At 40.8% G+C, this 20,701-nt stretch overlaps 4 protein-coding genes across 4 annotated transcripts; 1 reads left to right on the top strand and 3 right to left on the bottom strand.

Annotated features, from left to right (window-relative positions):
- Positions 1-1,753: 1,753 nt before the first annotated feature.
- On the bottom strand, positions 1,754-6,223 carry LOC102787751 (zinc-binding protein A33-like). Its single transcript, XM_087844364.1, has 6 exons — positions 5,691-6,223; positions 5,427-5,522; positions 5,041-5,271; positions 3,357-3,379; positions 3,157-3,275; positions 1,754-3,081 (listed from the first exon to the last, which is right to left on the bottom strand). Exons 1-6 carry the CDS (start codon positions 6,081-6,083, stop codon positions 2,531-2,533), a joined length of 1,413 nt encoding a protein of 470 aa, XP_087700490.1. The 5' UTR covers positions 6,084-6,223; the 3' UTR covers positions 1,754-2,530.
- Positions 6,224-6,290: 67 nt separating this feature from the next.
- rapsn (receptor-associated protein of the synapse, 43kD) lies at positions 6,291-13,340 on the bottom strand. Its single transcript, XM_006789247.3, has 8 exons — positions 12,356-13,340; positions 11,341-11,679; positions 10,560-10,718; positions 9,853-9,951; positions 9,622-9,744; positions 9,453-9,506; positions 9,064-9,263; positions 6,291-8,830 (listed from the first exon to the last, which is right to left on the bottom strand). Exons 1-8 carry the CDS (start codon positions 12,578-12,580, stop codon positions 8,758-8,760), a joined length of 1,272 nt encoding a protein of 423 aa, XP_006789310.1. The 5' UTR covers positions 12,581-13,340; the 3' UTR covers positions 6,291-8,757.
- An 868-nt stretch (positions 13,341-14,208) lies between these two features.
- kbtbd4 (kelch repeat and BTB (POZ) domain containing 4) lies at positions 14,209-18,461 on the bottom strand. The gene is made up of 5 exons (XM_006789248.3): positions 18,395-18,461; positions 17,062-17,536; positions 16,832-16,973; positions 16,285-16,391; positions 14,209-16,204 (listed from the first exon to the last, which is right to left on the bottom strand). Exons 2-5 carry the CDS (start codon positions 17,521-17,523, stop codon positions 15,344-15,346), a joined length of 1,572 nt encoding a protein of 523 aa, XP_006789311.2. The 5' UTR covers positions 17,524-17,536; positions 18,395-18,461; the 3' UTR covers positions 14,209-15,343.
- A 1,382-nt stretch (positions 18,462-19,843) lies between these two features.
- Positions 19,844-20,681, top strand: LOC102789589 (protein FAM180A). The gene is made up of 3 exons (XM_006789249.2): positions 19,844-19,976; positions 20,169-20,242; positions 20,334-20,681. The coding sequence occupies exons 1-3, from the start codon at positions 19,904-19,906 to the stop codon at positions 20,679-20,681; spliced, it is 495 nt and encodes a 164-aa protein (XP_006789312.1). The 5' UTR covers positions 19,844-19,903.
- Positions 20,682-20,701: the final 20 nt, after the last annotated feature.

Genomic DNA, 20,701 nt, shown 5'->3' with positions numbered 1-20,701 from the left:
TTTATATAAAAATGTATTTCTAAATATTGAGCATACAGGCACCCTTGTGACAACACTCTGACTCCCAGACAAACATGGCCCAAATACCCCAAGTTTAACGCATTGGTGTTTGATAAATACACAAATATACCTAAAAACAAAAAAACAAATACACTCATCTATCCATTCATCCATCCATCCATCCATCCATCTTCTTCCACTTATCCGGGGCCGGGTCGCAGGGGCAGCAGCCCAAGCAGAGAAGGCCAGACCTCCCTCTCCCCAGCCACCTCCTCCAGCTTATCCGGGGGAACACCAAGGCGTTCCCAGGCCACCCGAGAGATATAATCTTTCCAGCATGTCCTGGGTCTGCCCTGGGGCCTCCTCCCAGTGGGACATGCCTGGAAAACCTCGCCCAGGAGGCATCCTTGTCAGATGCTTGAACCACCTCAACTGGCTCCTTTCGATGTGGAGGAGCAGCGGCTCTACTCTAAGCCCTTCCCGAATGGCCAAACTTCTCACCCTATCTCTAAGGGAGAGGCCGGCCACCCTTCGGAGGAAACCCATTTCCGCCGCTTGTATCCGCGATACAGTTCTTTCGGTCACTACCCACAGCTGGGCACCTTACATCAAGATGCAGACATGCAGTGATGTTTGTCTGCAAAGTTGAGTAATATGACTAGTTGTGGTCCAGGGCATAATTTGTCGTTTTTGACTACTTTTGATTTCACCTCATACGTTTCACCTTTTAAAGAATATTTATCCTACCTTGTTTGGTATCATTCATTTTTTTAAGCACAACCTGACGTTTTTCATTTTGACATACTATATTAACACAATTGATCTAAATTCAGACAAAAAACATAGAATCAGAGTAGAAAATTCTAAATTCTAAATTAAATGAATGGATTTTATTGATTTTTACCTTCACGGAAATCCTTTTACTTCAGTTTTGTGTTGTGCTGCAATAATAGTTTGTCAGTTAATCATCCGGCCCCATTCTCTCCTCTTTTCTCCTAACTGGCATGTCTGACTCCATACAGAAAAGCCTCAGGCTTTTAAACCGGAAACATTTACGGTGATGTCACAGAACAACACACCTGCAGCCCACACATAAGATAACCTTTTTCCACTATTCAGGAATTGACAGCACTAATAAGAGTGTCTGAGTGCTTACCAGCAGTGCTTAGTTTCCTAATATGTGTTGTCACAGAAATGTCATTAACCTTTACACTAGATGTCAACTATTTCATGTTGTTTGTTGGTTTCTTCTACATATGGAAGTATCCTTGGGTAAGATACTGAAGCTTTACTTTTCCAACCTCTGTTGCACAGTTAGATAAATAAAACATTTTATTTTAAAATCTAAAAATTTTTTTTTTTACCTGTCCTTGCCTGTCATAGTGTGTGTAAGAAATACTTGAAAAGGGAAACTATAAATATTCAGAGAGAGAACCTGTCTCGCTTCTTGTTTTCTCCATCTCCCTTTGATAAAGGATTAAAGTTATTTTGTTTTTTTTCGTTGTTTTAGTTTTTTATGTAGTTATTTGAATTTTGTTGGGCGGTGAAAGAAAAAAAGCTTAGATCCTTTAATTAAGAAGTACTAGCAAACACAGGAAACATACAAACATCTGCAGCCATGGAGTTGCACTGCTTTTTAAAGTTGATCTGCATGTGAGGATGGGAAGAACAGACACAGAAACCACATCCTCAAGAATGAACAATAAACTGACCTCATAAATAAATAAATAAATAAAAATTTTATTTATATAGCACCTTTCAAGATAAAATCACAAAGTGCTTTACAGAGGCAGAAAACAGACATTAAAATCTAAAACAAAACAAAATCAACCAAAAGCGAGTTTAAACAATACATCAAACATCATAGGGATTAATAAAGTTCTATACTCTATTTGACATCAGAGAGCTGCATGTAAAGGAAAGATGTGTCCAGAAGAGAAGTTAAGCCAGCAAGTTAAGCTGAGTCAGATCAAAAATGATCAAAAGCAAATGATTCCACCCTGTTCCTGAAACTGCTTTCTGATATGCTTCTCGGTGTCTATGGCTCCCTCCTTTTAAATCACATTTATCAGTTTTAATTCAGATAATTCCCTCTGAGGGTAAACACAAGCTCCAACAGCTCTAAGCTGAGGAAACAAAGTGCATTAACGTAGTTATAACGTAATGATGTTACATTATATCAAGCAGGCAGCTTCCCACATTAAACTGTGACTATCACCAGGTAACCTGGGAGTCTTTCCTGAGTCACTAGCAGGTGCGAATCAGTTGACTACTCCAGCACAGAAACACGGTTGATGAGACTTTTTTTTTTTTATTAACCTTTGTCACTATGTTTGAAAATGAAGCTAAAATATCACTTTGCCTGAAAACATAATGCCTCTGTTTTTCCCCATAGTTATACCTATGCCACATACAAAAGAAAAACAGTGTCTGAGTTCCACTCCTCAGACAGTTGTTTCCTCCTGAATTCCATGTGTAAAGCATTGATTTATCAGTCAGCGCAGCCTGTTAAATATAACGTAGCCTCTGACTATTCTACTTGTACTTTTATTACCTGGGGACAGATTTTCAGTTTGCTTGATTTTTTTTTGTCTTCACACAATCCGGGGGAAAAGTAGGGGAAAACCTTCTCAGTAAATTTGTCTTTGAATGTGTGGATCTTTGTAGAATCTGCAGCATTGATGAAAACAACTTTTCCCTTCTCATAGTCCAGCTCTACTGTAATCCTGTTGGGCTTCTCCTTCATTGGGAGCTTGGAGCGAGGTGTGGTCTGTGCCCACAGTGAGTCTCCATTGCTCAAACCAATTACCCAGAAACCCTCAGCAGGGCTGAGGAAGATGGTATTCTTTCTTTGGATGGAGTCTAGAGCCACTCCGATGTACCAGTCTTTGCCTTGGCCCACATCTACAGTCCAGCTGTGCTTTCCAGATGTAAAACCAGTGGCTCCCAGCACAGAAACACGGTTGATGAGGCGTTCAGGATTGTTGGGTAGGAGCTTCTTGCTGCTGTATTGCACACAGGACAGTTCTTCAGAGAACTCTAGGTTGGACTGGGCAGTGTTTGGATCCAAAACAACAGGAACTGGAAACCGTAAAATTCAGTTAGTTGAAAATATGATAGAATTTAGAGTAAACTTGAATTTTTTCTTTAACCCACCACATCTGACAATGTCTTCCACCTTCTTCCAAATGTGAAAACTAAGCGATCCCAGATGCTTTGCAGAGTTTATCAGGATATCTCTGATGACCTCTGGCTCTCCAATGCTGCATTGGAGCCTGAAACATGTTAAAATTGTTAAAGCATTCTCTCATGGAAAGGGTTGATGCTGATTTTGGTAGATAGTGGGTAATGCTTACCTTTTCTTTGTCTTCTTGTAGTTCTTAAGTTGAAGAAAGAAGGTGAAAGAGAGTACATTAAGGACATGCTGCGTTACAAAATCACATATGCAGTACAGCTGTATTATTGGAAATTATTGACTGAGAGGTAACAAACATGTACAATAATTCAAAACTACACATACTGTATATGTACAAACGATAAATTGTGCTATGACAGCAGGTGTCATCAACCTCCTAACCCTAAATTTAAGACATACACAGTGAAAACTGCGACAGATACATCGACAGGAAACTCAGATACAGACAATGAGACAGGAGGTGACGCCATATGGTGATACACTGCATCACAACAGCAACTATTACAACTAGAAACAGAGAGGAACAATTCTGAATAATTCTGAACAATTGAACTTGTCTGGAAAACTTTATGCTATGCTTGATACTAATGATCATAATAATTAGATGACAGTTTGCTGAAATTTAACTCTGTAGCACCACCATTAGGCCAAACTTCAGTGCGTCCAATACTGTTTATGATCGAACAGCCTTCTAAACTATAACATTCACATCAGTTTGATTTATACAGTTTTGTATCAATTGGGAACATGCAAAACATAATACAACGAACCACCTAATTTGCTCAGATTGTACTGTGGATTAATATAGTGGCCATCCATTCATCCATTTTCCATCCACCAGGCAAGCATTTTGACAGGGTGGGAAAGTAGATTGACAACTTTACTCTTATGCCAAATCTTCCACACCACTCTCCCCTCACTCATAAACAAGATTCCAAGATGCTTAAATTCCTATACTTGAAGCAGCAACTCTTCCATACCCTTCAGAGTGAGAACCATGGCCTGTGGCCTGTGACTTATCCAAGTCCTCCAAAAACCTCTAGACTACTTAAGTAAACTCCCACCGACCCTCCAATATGTTCAGGAGGACAAAAAGTTAATCTAGTGCTAAATTACCTGAAACTCCATTGTTCCCCCTGAATCTGAGGATCAACTGATGTGCCTTCCCAGGGAGGCTGAGAAGTCTGATTTCTTCGAAGCTGGAAAACACTTTTGATTGACCTTCTTGAAAAGTTCAATCAAAACCCCAGTTGGCCAATCCAGAGGCACTGTACTCAACTTCCTTGCAATGCTACGAAGACATGTCAGCCACAGCAGTGTCACAATATCCAGAGCTTTGAGAAACTCGGGGTGAATTGCATCCATCCTTGGTGGCCCTACCACCCTAGAGTTATTTAACTACATCAGTGACCTCCCCCTCAGTGACGGTGTTATATTAGGAGTGTGGCTGCTAAGTGATAGGTGGATGCATGCACAGGTAGCTGTAGCCAAAAGCTGTGATTTCAAATGAACACGATTTAGACTCTAAACAAAAAGCTTCAAAAGTTGACTTCATGATAAATGCATTGTGCCATGGTTAATCTTTTGTATGCAGCCTTTTCTCTTAAACAAAATACAATAACAGGAAAAAGTTACTGTCTGGACTGTGCACAGCGAAGCTTCATAGAAATGTTTATTTGCCATATATAACATCCGATGTTTCTCTACTACTGTGTTGTTTTTCATATTTAATGTGTTGTTGTTGTTGTTTTAATTAAATAATTTTTACTTGACTGTTTTTATGACAAATAATCTAGCAGTTATTATAAATAAATGCAGTCTGTAAATAATGACAGTAAATGTACCTGTAGAAGCTGTATATCTTCTGCTTTGAGGGCTTTTTCAATATCACTGATCGTGGAGGAGAGAGTGTTGATCTGGTCGCTGATGTTTTCCAGCTTCTTACGCATGATTTGAGTTTTGGTTTCCTCCTCCAGTTTGAGCACCTTCAGCCTTGTGTTTTCCTCGTCCTGAAGCAACTGGTGGAACTTTTTAAACTCCTCCTTGATTGCTGTCTCATTTTCATATGCTTGCGTCTGCAAGTTCAGGAATGTGGTTTTTTTTAATGCCAGTAAAGAGAAAGAATGGTTGTCACGCGGAGGGATTTTTCAATCTAAGCTGGAGGCAAAATAAAGTTGCATGCTTGGAGTCGTTGTCAAAATGCTAGAGACAGTGGAATTTTTTTTTTTACCTTGATATAGGTTTTAGTTTCCTCCCATTTCTCCTTTGTATTCTTCAGTATTTCGAGTTTATTCTGTAAAGACTCAAGGCTGGCTGATATTTCTGCCTGAAATTCAAGAAGAAATTAAACATTCAGAGCTCAAACAAACAGCTGATTAATCTTGTTCATCAGTTCCGGCCTCCTAAGATTCTTTCTATTAAAATTTAACAAATAGACAATATAACTGACTTTCTTCTACTGTGTTGTGGTGGAAGTATTTCTATTTTCACAAACCTTTTTCTGTTCGGCTGCTTCTTCTACTGGGCTGCATTCGTGGACTTTATGCTCTTTTGAAAGTTGGCAGATAAGACAGATGAGCTCTCCGTCGTTGTGACAAAAAATCTTCAACTTCTCGTTGTGTTGACAACATTTGTTTTGACTGCTGGTCATTATAAGCACTTTGTGTTCCTTTGCGACATTGTGCAGTGCCAGATTAATAGGAGGTCTCTTGGTGTCAGACACGATGCCACAGACGGGACACTCTCGCAATCCTTTCCACTCCCAGTAGTTAAACAGGCAAACTCTGCAAATGTTGTGGCCACATTTTAAAAGAACTGGAAGGCAATAAATGTCCGTGCATTGAGGGCAAGTTATGTCTTCTTCAGGAACCGTCGTTTTCGCAGCCATCAGGTTGAAGGGTTTCTATCGAGTGAGTTTACAAGAAAACTTCCTTTAAATTTCAAGGCATTGTGACTGTAGGCGGTTTCAGTAAAAGATGGCCAACTGGTATTTCTGGTTAATCGTGCAAGTCATCCAGAATTCCCTGAAGCCGTGGTAGTGGGTCAGAAAAATTATTTTGTCGCCAAATTACCAAACAAAAATACAAAAATACAGTCACTTTCAAGAGTGTTTTTATTTACCATCATGTTAAACACAAGAAGGACGTTTGACTAAATGCATAAACATACTAACAATGCATCGTAGTCAAACTCTTACAGTCAGTTTCTCAGACATGGATTAACCCTCATCCGAGACAGAAAGAAAGTTTTAGTGAAGGTCTCCATGATCCAGGCTCAATCCATGTCTGGACAGCTGAGACATTATCGAATAAATCATGTTTATATCAACATGACGTCTAGAAAAACATAACAAATCTACATGTATTTAAATGTTGTGGTATTACTGCATTAATCCGCAAAGGCAAAAACAGAGGTAGTTTAAATTGTTAAAAGATGAGTGGCGGCCGTACTGTCAGTAAAATTGTTTTTTTTTTATACTACAGACAAGACAACAAGAATAACCAGCAGATAATATATGTGCATTACAGCGAGTGAGCTACAGGTAAACAGTGAATCAGCATTATTTTGAATGCAGAGAGCTCAAATAAGATTCAGATGCCATTTAGAAGCAAGGTCAAGGGGTGCTCTTAAAATCAGAGATATAAGTGCTTGTTCAGAAACACTTGTGTAAATGTGTTGCTCTAACTTTTCTCTATCTCCAATGTGCACTTAAAGTATTTCAAAAGGCTCCTGTCATTTGTCAACACAAAATCAGATCTTTATCTCCTTATCACTATGCTGTTGAATTTATCAGTGTGTCCCTTTAATGGCCACAGGAGTACTTTAAAGCTATCTACAAGCACAATCTCAACAGGAACTTTAGTGAAAGGAGTTTTAGTTTTTGAGAAAAAATGACTTTACGTGAGAAACCTCAGTCTATGACGGCTCCTTCCATAGCGTTCCTTAGAAATGATTTATAGGGGATACGAATAATAAAAGCCACTAAATAAGAAAGAAAGAAAGAAAGAAATACTTATGCAGTCACATGGGTGCATATTTTGAAGTATCTAAACTTTTTTTCAGCATTGTAAATAAAAAAAACATGCAACCCCTCACTGACATGATATCTCAGTTAAAGTGGCTTCACTAAAATACCTTTCCAAGTAAATATTCTAAATATACAGAGATTTCACCATTTCACAAATACAATACATTAAAATACACTGAACGCATTTGCCCCCAAATAACTGTGTGTAAGCGTGTGATTGGTCAAAGATCCTTTCCCCGTAGGGTTTTCTTCTCAAAAAGTTTTGAACAGGTGAAAACAGGTGTGCACACGGGTGTCCACTGTTCATAGACATAAACTATACCTTTATTGGCTGCTATTTCCAAGCACAATGTGCGCTGCTTGCTACACAACAACATTCAACATTTCGTATTTACGGCTGTTTACACTTAGCTAGATTAATGTGACAGTGTTGTGTTTAGTGTGTTGCTCTGTTTTGTTTTTTTTGGTTGGTTTTTTTTGCTTATTTTCTCTCCTTTTTCTCTCAACAGGTGATCCAGGAGATTTTTTTTCTTTTTTTTCTCTTCTCTCTCTTTTTAAGTGCCCTCTCTCACTGTCCCTCTTCCCTTCTGTTTTTCTTTTCCTTCATCTTTCTTTCTCCCTTTCCTATCCCTCACTCATGTCTGTCCCGTCTGTAACAACTGAAAATATAATAAAATAAATAATAACAACAAAGGACGATCAAATGGACCAATACGGCAAGGCCATGATGATCCATTTGGCAAAGTAAATCCATTAGGTATCCTTGTTGGTCTTCAGACAACAATTCTGATGGCTAAAGAACCAAAGGGAACGTTTTGAATTAATGAATGGATTAATGAAAGGAAAAAGGAAACTGGCTGGCTCCTGGATTTCTGTGAATAAGGACAGAAGAAAACAGCTGCATGTACCTGTTTTGTAAAGACATACTAGTTTTTGAATGGTTAAGAGATTTTAGTTTGTTTCAGGACTTACAAAACACGTCAAATAAATCAAACTTTTAAAAGAAATTAACATGAGAATAGTATGTACACAGGTTTCAGTAATAAATATGGCTCAACTGTTGTGCTGTAAAAAGTCAGCATTGAATCTTTGAATCTGAACAAAAAGTCACGACACTAAGTCTGGGGAGATGTAATTTCGTCTCACTTTGTACTAAGCAATTCCAGTGTATAAAATAACAATCACACTATGCTGTAAATGTTCTTTTGACGGTCCGTCTCCTGTTTAAATGCTGCAACAAACGGCCAGTCATCAGAGACCATGTAGGCTCTTCAGCTTATCTCGAATTGCAACACTTCCATCGGTTATACCTCCTTTGTCAGCTTCAGACTGTTGTCTAAGAAAGATGGATGCCTTGATCGTGTCTTCTGAGCAACATGCTTCGACATTCTGGATTCAGTTCAGCATCCTCTGCTCAGAGCAATGAAACACTCCTCAGCACCTCCTAAGGCTACCTGCGTCTCTCAGATCAGTCAGGAGCCTGTGAGGCACCATGCCGTGTCTGCAGATCCAACGCTCAAACGCAGCCTCGCAATCACACAAATCCCGGCTTCATGGAGGACTTGAAGCATTTAGGACAACCTTTTGTCCCATTTGTCTGTAGACACCTGAAAGACAAAGAAACACTGGAAATACACTCTTTAAACTACATCTAGATTTGGTTATGAGAACAATTTATAGGTTAAGAAAATCCAAATCACAATCAGCACTTTGTTGTTTCTGCAAAGTCGTGATGCATGCCCAATCTAGCAGGATCAGTGGCAAAACATTTCATCGTTCGTCCAAGTGCCTTGTTTTTCTAATGTAACTAATACCAGGCGAGATTTGAACGGACACCCACTTGAGATGGAAAATGTGGGAACAGGGTAAGGCCTGCAGCTTTTGGTCCCTGTCCCCGATGGACTCTCCACACATGCCGCAGTAGAGCTCCAGCTCCTCAACACACTGGAGGAACTTCACCACCTGTTCTCTGACCTCATTCAGCTGCCCCCTGCTCCGGTAAATCCCTTCACTCAAGCAGTGAACCTTCAGTGTGCACAGCTTGTATAAGAGAAAGAATCACAATGTCATTGCTTTACAGTTTAAAAGCATGAGACACTAGTGCTTAAAATCTTCAGGTGTCTTGTTTTGTTTAACCAACAGTCATCTTTACAACTACGACTGAAAGAAAATAAATCTAGAATAAGAAATGGCTAAACTATCCCTGCAGCTCTTTTCCTGTTCAGTTACCTTGTTTCCCATTCCATCCGCCAATTCCTGTGCTCGCTGCAAAGAATCAAGAGCCTGGAACATGAACAGGAACACTTTATAAATACCAGATGAGCACTTATTTTGAGTACAAATAAAACATTGTATGCTTTTACTGTCAGAATTTATATTTGTGTAAACTGTAGGGCACCTTGTCAAATTCTTTCTGCAGAAGCCAGCACTTTGCCACTCCCAGATGGACGTGTGCTTGCCCAAGACGGTTTCCTATCTCAGTCATAATACCCAGCGCAGACTCATAACGAGGGAATGCTTTCTGAACATATGAAGAGAAAAAAACCCAAAAAGGTAAATGCACAGACTAGTTGTAGATGACCAGTTTTGAAATTTTACATTAAATGTGAATGCAATATTGGTACTGTACATCAACATCATGTCTGCAGCGATGAATGTCTGCAAAGTTTAGCAAGCACAGAGCCTGAAGAGGCCGGTCACCATGCTGCAGGGCAATCTTCATGGACTCCTGTTGAAGCAAAAGACAGATTATTTATTGGTGCAAAGTAAAGAGCAGACATTAGAAGAGTCCTACCTCCATCATGTAACACCAACACCCTGAACTAAATCGAAACTCTAAGCTGCATCCTCTTAACTGCAGTTACACAGATTTATTTGTATCGCAGTGTGCATTTAAAGAGAGACGTGATAGAATAAATATGAGCCGTTGTCCGTGGTATCCTGAGTATGTGCGGATGCATAAACTGTTGGGTTAGATGTGATAAATCTGAAATGCATCCTGCTGTCTTGTTACTATACTTCTACACTCAGAGGCAATGACATCGAGTTATCTTTCACCCCCCGGTACATAATTAGAACAGAGCAAAGACTAAATCCACCCTCTTCATTAACACTTTAAACCGCGCCTCTCTGAGCATATTTTTGTCAGGGTCTAAGGCCTCGTACAAAAGAACAACTGCCACTTGCACCTGTCGGCAGCGCAGCATCTACTGTCTCTGCAGCTCCAACTTCAGGGCAATCAAAGGCACGGGGGTTGGGTCAGCAAGATGGCGAGGAAGGCTCTGAGTTATGTAAGTTTGTCTCCGAGGACAGTAATGATGTGTTATAAAACAATACCTCACAGCACTCCATGGCATCTGGCAGGCGCTCCAGTTTCCTGTAGGCTACAGACATGTGGTACTGGCTCATGGCTCGATACTTGAGGCTCCAGCCTTTGCCGTAGTCATTGACAAGCTCGGCCGCTTTGCAGGGGAAGAACAGGGCTTTCTCAAAGTCCTGTAGGCACATGTGAATGACCACTTAGGTGACACCAGAAAAGGGCGCCACATCTTTTTAGATACTACTAGCATTAGCATTTTGGTTTTTAATCTTCTTAACAAGAGCACTCAGACAATATTAAATCGCGTTGCGATGCAGGATGTAATATTTTTTTGCGTCATAAAATAACGTGACACATGAGTGCATTCTTCAAGCAGAACTTCATCACTATCCCATTGAAACCAATCCTCTCTGGGAAGCCAGAGGATTACATATACAAATCTCAGATGTCAAGGGTACTACAAAAAAAAAACAACCCACACACCAGCCGGCCAACTCACTCAGCTCTTGTTTTACAATGCCCAGCACTACACAGGCTAAGCATTGATGATGTTGGCTCAGATGCTCTGCAGTGTTGTCATACTCTGTGAATACGCTGGCAAAATCATTGATTGTGGAGTCACACGTGCAGTCCAGTGAAAGTTTTACTCAAATAACACAGCGGAGACGTTTGGAACAGCCAAAGTATGTACGATTTTTACATTTATTTATCGGGAATCGCTCATTTTTATTGAAACTGAGCAAAATGTAATGATGGGAAAACAAGAATCGCTTGTCAGAAAAACTGCTTTTTGAGTACCTTAAGCTGGACGTAGATATTTCCCAGACTGCAGCAGACTCTGCACTCCAGCATCTTGTCGTCGTTGTTGTGTGCATAGCGCAGGGCTTTCTCGTAGCTCTCCAGGGCCTTCTGGAAGACACTGAGACCCAGGAAGGCATTGCCCATGCTAAGACATACCTGGCCATTGAGTTGCAGGCTGACAGTGGTGCCCTGCATGTTTAAGCAGGTCTTACAGTATGAGACTGTTTTCTGGAAGTCGCACAGCTTCTCGTTGCTGCGTGCCAAGTTCAGGTAGCCCTCCGTCAGGTAGTCTGGGTCCTCCATTTCTCTGGCTGTGTCAATTTGTTCAAGGGCATACTGCAGATAGAGTAAGAGGATAAATGTTGCAGGGAACAAGCATAGTCTTCAACTTCACCCAGATTCAAAGACTTTTTAATCCGTTAAATTCATTCAGACATAAGACCCCTACTTTTTTACAGTTCTCATTAAAGCCGAGTTAGTGAGAGCGGGCGCTGCTTCAGGAAGGATCATTATGTCAACAAGACACCCCACACTCATACTTAGGTTGCAGAGCACTTATTTACTCCGCATCATGTGGAAGCCACAAATTAACCCATGCTTCTCAAGATCGCTGTGGTTGGAAGAAGGTAACCTTTGACCTCTTCTCATGAAATAGTCACTGACACATTGCGGAAATGTTACAATGCTACAACTGTGTAAACGGCGGCACTTCACAGCTGACATGATGACATTTAAAATTATGAGATATTCAGTGACATTTAGTAACTGGAACAGGAACTGCACACACACGCCTACTGCTGGTTGCATAACAGAAAAATGTAATCGCACAGTAGGCAAAATGGGAATAATGTCTTAACATTAGTAATATAAATAAAGCGTGGCTGTTTAGTCTTGGAATATGAGTCATACAAGTATGAGCTACAGTTATTGAGGTAGATTTTTTTACTCCTTTACAGAAATGCTAGATATACTATACCATTATACGTGGCTCGCTGTGGTTTTGATAGCCTACCTTTAGCATGTCTTTGTACTTTCCCATTTCTGAGTGAGCTGTGATCAGGCACCCCAGCACTCGAAACTTTCCTCCGGGATCTGAGGTCTTTTCCAACACTTTTGTCCACACATGCAGAGCTTTGTCTGTCTGATTGGACTGATACAACTTTAGACCCTTCTCTATCTGCTGCTTGGTTTGGTCCTGGCCCATCTCTGGTGCAAGGTGCCTCATAAAAATATTCATTCGTTTAGGCCATGCAATTTCAGTGAGGCAGCAAGAAAATAGATCCTTGCCATGAACAGTACAACTCCAAAGAAGATCCCCTGAAGATGATCCCTGTGAGAGGTTTGTGCCAGAAGGCCCACAGGATCCCGCTCTATCAGCTCCGGCTGTGCTGAGATGGAAAGGAAACTGGATCCACCAAAGTGAGAAGGCGACACACCAAGACCTTTATTACCAAACGGTTTACGGAGAGCTGAAGGGCCAAGCAAATATCCTCCCCATTTAACCGAGCCACGTTTCCCCTTCACCATTTGCAAAATTCTCTGTCAGATTTCCTTTCGAAACACGTCAAAGAAAAATGTTTCCCAAGCAGTGTGATAGCAGTGGTATCCCAGAATATCTAGTCCCTCCACACCCACCGAAAGGAATTCTCAGCACCCCGGTGTCCAACCCGCCCCCCTCCGCCTTCCTCCTACTGCTGGCGCTACAGCAGATGGCCCTGTCACTCTAGACCATGTGTCCCTTCAGGAATTATGTTCTGGCCTCAGCAAACAGTCCCAAGGTCACTACAGCTCCTAGCAATCTACCTTTACACTAAACATTACTCAAGGACTAACTACACGAGTGACATCACAAACGTCTGTAGACTTAAAAGGACTCATCCGCGAAAACATCCGACCAGATCCTCACATGGGCAGCGGTGAACTGTGACACCGTTTCGCGAGCAGCTTATATCCAGACATTCAAACTGCGCCCGTCTTACTGGTGCTCTTAGCTTCAATTCCTATTGCGAGTCCTTATGGAGACTCATATGTGGCCCCAGAAACCCCCACCCCTCATCTTATCGTCAGCAACTGATGCTTAGAATAGTTCACAAAGTCTGACATGTTACTGGGCTTGGGTTTCAGCTGCATTGCCTCCTGCAAAACATCAATGGGATCAAAGTTTTGGCGTCTGTGTGGTTGCTTTCTCTCCTTCGATGCCCCTTTTATCTCACAAGGACATAAACAGATAAATGTTATTTAAGTACTTTTTTTTTTTCTTCAGCTAAAGTTTTCCAGACCTACACAGGCACAATTTGTAAGTGCATCACTGTATCTAACACAGGATCAATGGTAGCATTGTTAATTCATTAAAGGTTATAAATATCAAAACAACCACTCAAAGCTTGTAGCTACAGCAATATATTTAACATTTCAGATAATGGTTAACTTGAACATGTATGGTGTACATCAAAAAATACAATCTTGAGACAAGAAAATCTGAAAAGTTAAAAAACACCCTTTGTTATCATGTCTGCACACACCAACTTAAAGTGCCCGTACTATACTTTCATGTTTCCATTAACCTTCAGTCTGACACATTTAGTGCATGTAAACCTACCAGTTCTGTTCTGTGACTTATCTTATGTAACACATAAGCATAAGAAGAAAAAAAAAAGGTGCCTAAATTACATCCACAATCCACCATAATTTCCTGGGAATCACAAACAACTTTCCTGGTACAATACTACAACAATGGTTATCATAATGCAAGTATCCTCTGCAGTACTTCACATCTGTGGAACTGTAGAAAAAATAATCCTAGAAAGGCATTAAAAAGTATGAGTTATGTATTTAAGCACTGCGGTGTCAATAATAATACATGTATTATTCTTATTATTTTTATTATTACTGGCACGTTGTGCTTCAAGCCTTCATTCCAGATTCAGTGGTGATTCAAACAAAAGTCAGTCAAAAAACAAGAAACAAATGGACACAAAAATGAAAAGAATTAAGATTTATAATCTTTTTATAAACCCATAGTTATTAAATCATTACGGTAAGATTTACATTTTAATGCCAATTCATTTTATTTAGCTCCCCGTGAGTTTCTTACCTATGTTATATACTGTGTTATTAATATTTTGTCCCACCTTGTCATGTTCAAACTAAAACAACTGTTGTTTTGTTTTGCTTCTTTTTAAAATAGCAAATTCCCAATCAATATTTTCTCTTCACAGCTAAAATCTTGCTAACAGCAACACTGTGTGACGAAATGTGATGACCATTCACATACGTTGGAGCTATTGTTTAATATTTATATTTACAGATAAAATAGTCATTCAGAAAAAGTCAGATGCTGCAATATATTTTGAATATAGCTTAAGCTTTCCATAACCATTGTGGGTTATGTACATTAGGCAACTTTGCTTTGCTTTGATCATTCTAACAAACCAATCAGGGCAAAGTGTTTTTCTCCGGAGTGGGCTTTAAACAGACAGGACAATAGTTATTGGAATGAAAAGGCCGTGTACACACTCAACATTATAGTATGTAAACTTATTCTAGTAGACTCTGAAAACAAGTATAACATGAGCACTTTAAAAACATCTTATGATATCTGACCTACAATATCATGACACACTTACAATATAGTGAAAGATGCCTTGTGTTCATTAATATTTTTACACTGAAGCTGTTCATGCGTGTCAGTAAATGAGGAGTGCACAGAAAACAATAGATTAGTTCATCACTTTTCACAGCATCACCACAAATTAGATTCTCGGCTAAGGAGCCGACAATGAGACACGTTGTAGTACAAGCGACACACCGCTGAACTGTTGTTGTGGGGCTGGTGGTGGAGTCTGAATGGAATAAGTGACACAGCTGAGTAAATACAACTCATGGACAAATTTCTTCACAGGACGTCTCCATGAGTGAAGTCTTGGTCAGTCAACCAACAGTCTTCCCTGATTCTCTGTGGCTGGTGTGTTGACCACAGTGTGAACGTACCGCGGAGAGGTTAGGCCAAAACAAACTGCCAGTTTGTGAGGAGGATCTTAATACCTCTGATTACGGAGACGACAGACGTGGCCGGGTTAAACTTTAAAGTATTTGCGTCTCCTTTCTTACATTTGTCTCTGAAGACGTAAATACAGCCATTACAACTGGCCACCTTCCACAGTGAAGGGACACAGCTCCACGCTTCGGGGAAGCGCAGGCGTGTGAAGCTCTCGAGCAGTGGGTTGTAACACACCAGTGAGTCTCCTTCTCCTACGATAAAAATCACGTCCATGTGGACTGCTGCGTGCATGCAGCCGGCGAACGGCAGCATGTAAGGTTTGATCTGGCACTTTTGGGAGGAGGTGTCGAAGCACTGAATGAGGCGAGAAGGCTTTGTGAAAAAATCCATGTCGTTCTCCTCCCCTCCCAGCAGGTAGATGGTGCCTCCCAGGTTGACGCCAGCAGCCCCCGACACTGCGGTGTCCAGCTGGTTGGTCTCTGTCCACATGTTGTCCTTCACTGTGTAGTAGATGACGGCATTTGAGAGCGTGTCCTGCAGCGTTTTACCTCCCAGTGAGTAGATGGCATCCTCAGTGGAGACGGACACCATAGTGTGGTGGAGGCGGTCTCTGGGAAGTGGTGCGCAACGCTCCCAGTCCATCGTGTGCATGTTGCACTTCCACATGCGCCGCGGGATAGAACCCCCCACCACATATAGGTCCCCTCCATGTTTGCAGGCTGCGGTGATCTGATGACATAAACTGTTCTGGCCGCTCACACTGATCGCATCATCCTCATCGCAGTGCAGTGACACAGCCAGAGAGTGAGTTCTCGTCTCCTCCTTGCCAATCAGGTAAATATGGACATTCTCACCAATTTCCTGAAGACGAAGAAAAGGAAACATCAGCAATGTAAATGTTTTTTAAAAATATTTTACAGCTCCATATGAGAGAAAATTACCTTAAGATTTTCTTGAAGGATGCAAGAAAACTCCTCTCTCTCAACTTTATTGTGATTTATCCATGACTCGATGGCCACTGTTGGATTCTGAGAACTTGGAACGCCATCTGAACACAAACACAAGGCATGTTTGAAACTAGATCAGAAGATGTGTTTTTTTTTCCTGTTAGAGGATCATGAAAATGTTTTCTCTGTTAAAATTGTAAAAATTTAAAAAGGCCTTTTTTGAAGAATATCTAGATGTAGTGTTGTTTTGTTGTTGTTGTTTTCAGATTAGTTCAGGTGCAGTGTTCATTATTCACACATCCTACTTTCAGGATTTAAATAAATATTAATGCATCAATTGTTGAACTCAAAGCCAATAATTATACCCTTGTTTAAAATAATAATTAACCGATGTCCACATTTTTATTTGATTTATCCATTTATTTTTTAATCATACATGCATCCTTTTTTTTTTGCAATGCAACATTAAAATCCTAAATGTATTTTAATAAATATGTAAAAATAATTGCTAGTCTGGTGACAGAGAAGCAAAGTGTTATACCTTTGATGATATCTAGTAGTAGACAGAGGGGCAGATTTAGAAACTCTTCAGTCTGGTGCAGCTGGGCCAGGTGGATTTTAGCACAGTGCTTCGCTGCAGTATACAGCTCCTGATCACTGTGTCTGTCTGCAAGCCACATCACCTAGATGAAAAAGGAATTACTTGTATTGCAGCACCATTGCCAAGAAGCAAGGACTATGAGAACAGGTGTTACAAAAACAATAATTCACCTGCAAGCAGTTCTTGACCTCCACTGTTCGGGAGAGGAAGCGCGAGCATTCTTCAAACAGAGCAGTCAGCTGGTACATGTCCGCCATCTCATAGGTGTCCTGCAGCTCCTCCACCCTCAGTTTAATGGTACCATGGTAGATGTAGTCAATCAGCAGCTGGAAGACGGTAGCGCTGACATCCTTAAGCTCGATAATGCGGTTGTGCGACTCTCTGAGATTGGAGGTGAACATGGAGCGGAAAAAGCTGCTCTGCGCAGAGAGCACCAGGCGGTGCAGGTGAAACTCTTTGCCGTCAACGGTGATGGTGACATCAGCAAACAAGCCGTCCTCCAGGCAGAGATCCATAATACTCTTCACCACTCGGCTCGAGTGGGAGCGGTCCGTGAATGTGTACCCCAGGAAGTAGTTTTCCTCGCCCACAGATCCCCCAACACTGAGGCCACCCTCCTCACTGGACTCCATCTTTTCTGCTCGCCTGTGAAAAAGTAACAAACACTGATCGACATGTTTATACTCAGATGTCAGTATATTTTCAGCATATCTAGTTAATAATAACATGCCAATTTTCCAATAAAACCTGTCTCCAATGAGATGATATGGTTCAAATTTCAGTGAATGTAACTAACTACCCTATTCGCATAAGTATATGTGAATAGGCAATGAGTTACTTTTGGAGTATAAACTAAAAACAGATGATAAAGAAAACTCTCGAACTCTTTAAAATTAATGACTATTTGAATTATTATAACAACATAAATGTAAACCATTCTAACACGGTTAAGTATGTAACTCTGAATAGCTGTCCTATACATCCTTAAAACTTAAAACAGAAAGTCTTTCAGAGCGTTTACACATAACCTTGCCATTTATTTTAAGTTGCTGCCACATGCTTTGTAAATTTTATTCGTTGGCCGATTAAGTGTCATTCACAAATGTTTCTAAATTGTCGCCAACATCAGGAATTTAGCGAGTTAATTCACAAATAAACAACTCAGTGAGTGCAGATACCATGCTAGCTGCTCAAAAACTCTATCAAGATGCCATTAAATGTAACGATAAAACCCTGCAGTAACATTATGTGTGAATTCATTGACATAGCAGGATGCTAGTTTCCTGAATGGCATTTACTACGTTAATCGTGTTAGCTGTGCTGCGTTCACGGATAGGATTAGCTAGCATTAGCACTAAAGCAGTTAGCAGACTACAATCCTCTGGAGCACAAATTCAACCGTAAAATTATGTCGACTGTGTTATTACTAGGGCTGTGAATGAAGCAAAAAATAAAAATAAAAACGCAAGGCTTTAAATGTGAGTAACAAACAAATACGATTACCTTTATCTCCACTACTCTATCATTCAGAAGGCGCTAAACTGTTCACCGGAAGTAAATAAACTTTTTCAGCACGCAAATATGACACATTCACCGGCACCAATGGGTGCTACTGCATCCCTGTGGTTAAGCTGTGTTACTGCGGTTTCTTCAACTTGCAGTCAAGTGTGTGCCACAGCCCCCTGCTGGGCCCTAAGGATACTACACGTGGGGCGCCACAAGTCACTTAACATACAAAAAATTAAAACCAAAAAAATACAAAAAAATCATTCTAATTAAATGTTTACGTCAAAATGAATCCCTAAAGCCACATGGTTTACACACCTGTTTTTCTATCTAATCTGCCAATCACATGCAGCAACTCATGCCATGCACTCTAGTATGTCGATGTACTCTCTCTCTCACTGCTATGACACTTGGGACGGTATGTACATCTGTGTGTTGTCTTGGTATGGGTGGCATGCTTCTTGAATAATATTTTAGGAGTTTGCCAGTTTCGTCTTGCTATTTATGTTCTTCTTCTTCCTCCTTCCTTTAGGGGTCATCACAGCAGATCATCTGCCTCCATCTCAGCCCATCCCTAGCATCCTGTCACACCAACCATCTGCATGCCCTCACTACATCATGAATCTTCTCTATGGTCTTTATCTTTTTTTCCTGCCATATTCAACATCCTTTGTGCAATATATAGACTATCCCTCATCCGCATGCATTCAAACCATCTCAGCCTTGCTGACCACCAGTATTGAAACTCAACTACCTTAACTGCCTTTTCTCTTTGCAGCTTCAATGGAACAGGAGTCTCCCTGTCATTCACATACGTGTATTCTGTGTTGCTTATACTGACAGCAACATTCGATCATGCATAATTTAATAAAAAAATAAGGGGGGGGCAACACGTGTTCCATCGAGCTGCACTTATTAACAAAGAGGGTGAGCTCTGACAACTTGAATGAATGTCATCCATGCAGTGAATTCTTGCATAAAAGATTGTGAATCAGTGCAGGAATTCTGCTTACATGTGCAGAGCTGGCTGACTCACTGACAGGGAGTCCTGGTAGAGATAAGAAGTTTACACAAAAACACAAAAGTTTATGAAGGAAAAAAATATGGACTCACCATTTTTCTTTCCTTGAATTATTTATGTTGAGAGTTGCCTCACCTTGAATTCACTTTACCTAATTTCATGTATTTATATTTTTCTTGTTTTACATGAATACACTGTGCATTCATGTGCTTCCTATGTTTGATGTTCATGCTGGAAATCTGCTCAATAAAAGAACAACAGAATTAGTTGCCTCTCTGAGCTCTGCTCGCTGAAAGCTTTCCATCCGTTTCTGTCTGCTCTGCATCACTGCCAACTGGCTTTTGGTCTCTTTTTCCAAGGTGGAAAAATGCACGGTATTCAGTCTAAGCTGCGCCTGCCTGAAGTCACAAAAGAGTACTAGGAAGAGTAGAGGTGAGGAGATGAGGTGAGGAGTGTATTATCTGCCGATAACAATCAGAAGAAGAATGACTGCGAGCTCCCAACTGAAAATCTTCCTCCAGGTCATTTTGTGGCTTTGCTTTGAGCAGGTGTTGCAGGGTGAGTAACAGAAGGTCCGCTGGCATGGCTGTGAAGAAAAGAGAGAAATTTGAATGTTGTCACTGAATACTGCGTGCAGTTGTGCAGTATGTATCAAAATGGATGCACAGGTGTTTATTTGAACCCCGACAGTTTGTCACCACTGACTAATTTGATTACAGTGCAGCTAAACTTCAGTGTTTTCCTGTTTAGATGTGGCTGAAGGCTTAAGTCCAGCTTCTCAGAACACCGACCCACTAGTTTCCAATGCAAACCTGATCTATGAGGTACTTTTCTTTGCTTTACTTAAGGCTACACTTAGGCAAGCTAAATATTACAAAGAACTGATGAACATTTGTCCCCCCCCTACTCGTGCAGCTTTTGCTGGGTGGGGTGGAGCTCGACCAGGACAACAACATCGTCCTGCTCGATGAGGAGATGGCGTCGATGAGGCAGGGGCGAGCTTTTCTGTCTCTGATCAATGACAATGTTCCCAGAAGTCTGAGCTCCATGGAGCAGATGGCAGATGCACTCGAGGGCCAGAGGAGCAGACCGATGATGGAGCGGCAGTTTGAAAATGTCGTGCTGAGCATGGTGTACGCTGCGCATCAGGCTTGGCATGAGAAGAGGAAAGAGAGACAAGAAGCTTGGGGTGGAGTTCTCCTCAAGCTGGCAAACATCACGGTACACGAACTCCGAGGGAATCATCTCTTCAGATATTCTTAAAATAAAGTTGCATGCAATTA

This window comes from Neolamprologus brichardi, chromosome 7 (assembly GCF_056152115.1).
Source record: "Neolamprologus brichardi isolate AB-2024 chromosome 7, ASM5615211v1, whole genome shotgun sequence".
In the NCBI taxonomy this organism is placed as follows: Eukaryota; Metazoa; Chordata; class Actinopteri; order Cichliformes; family Cichlidae; genus Neolamprologus; species Neolamprologus brichardi.
Note: the sequence above shows the minus strand (reverse complement) of the source record. Positions and strands in the feature narration are given on the sequence as shown.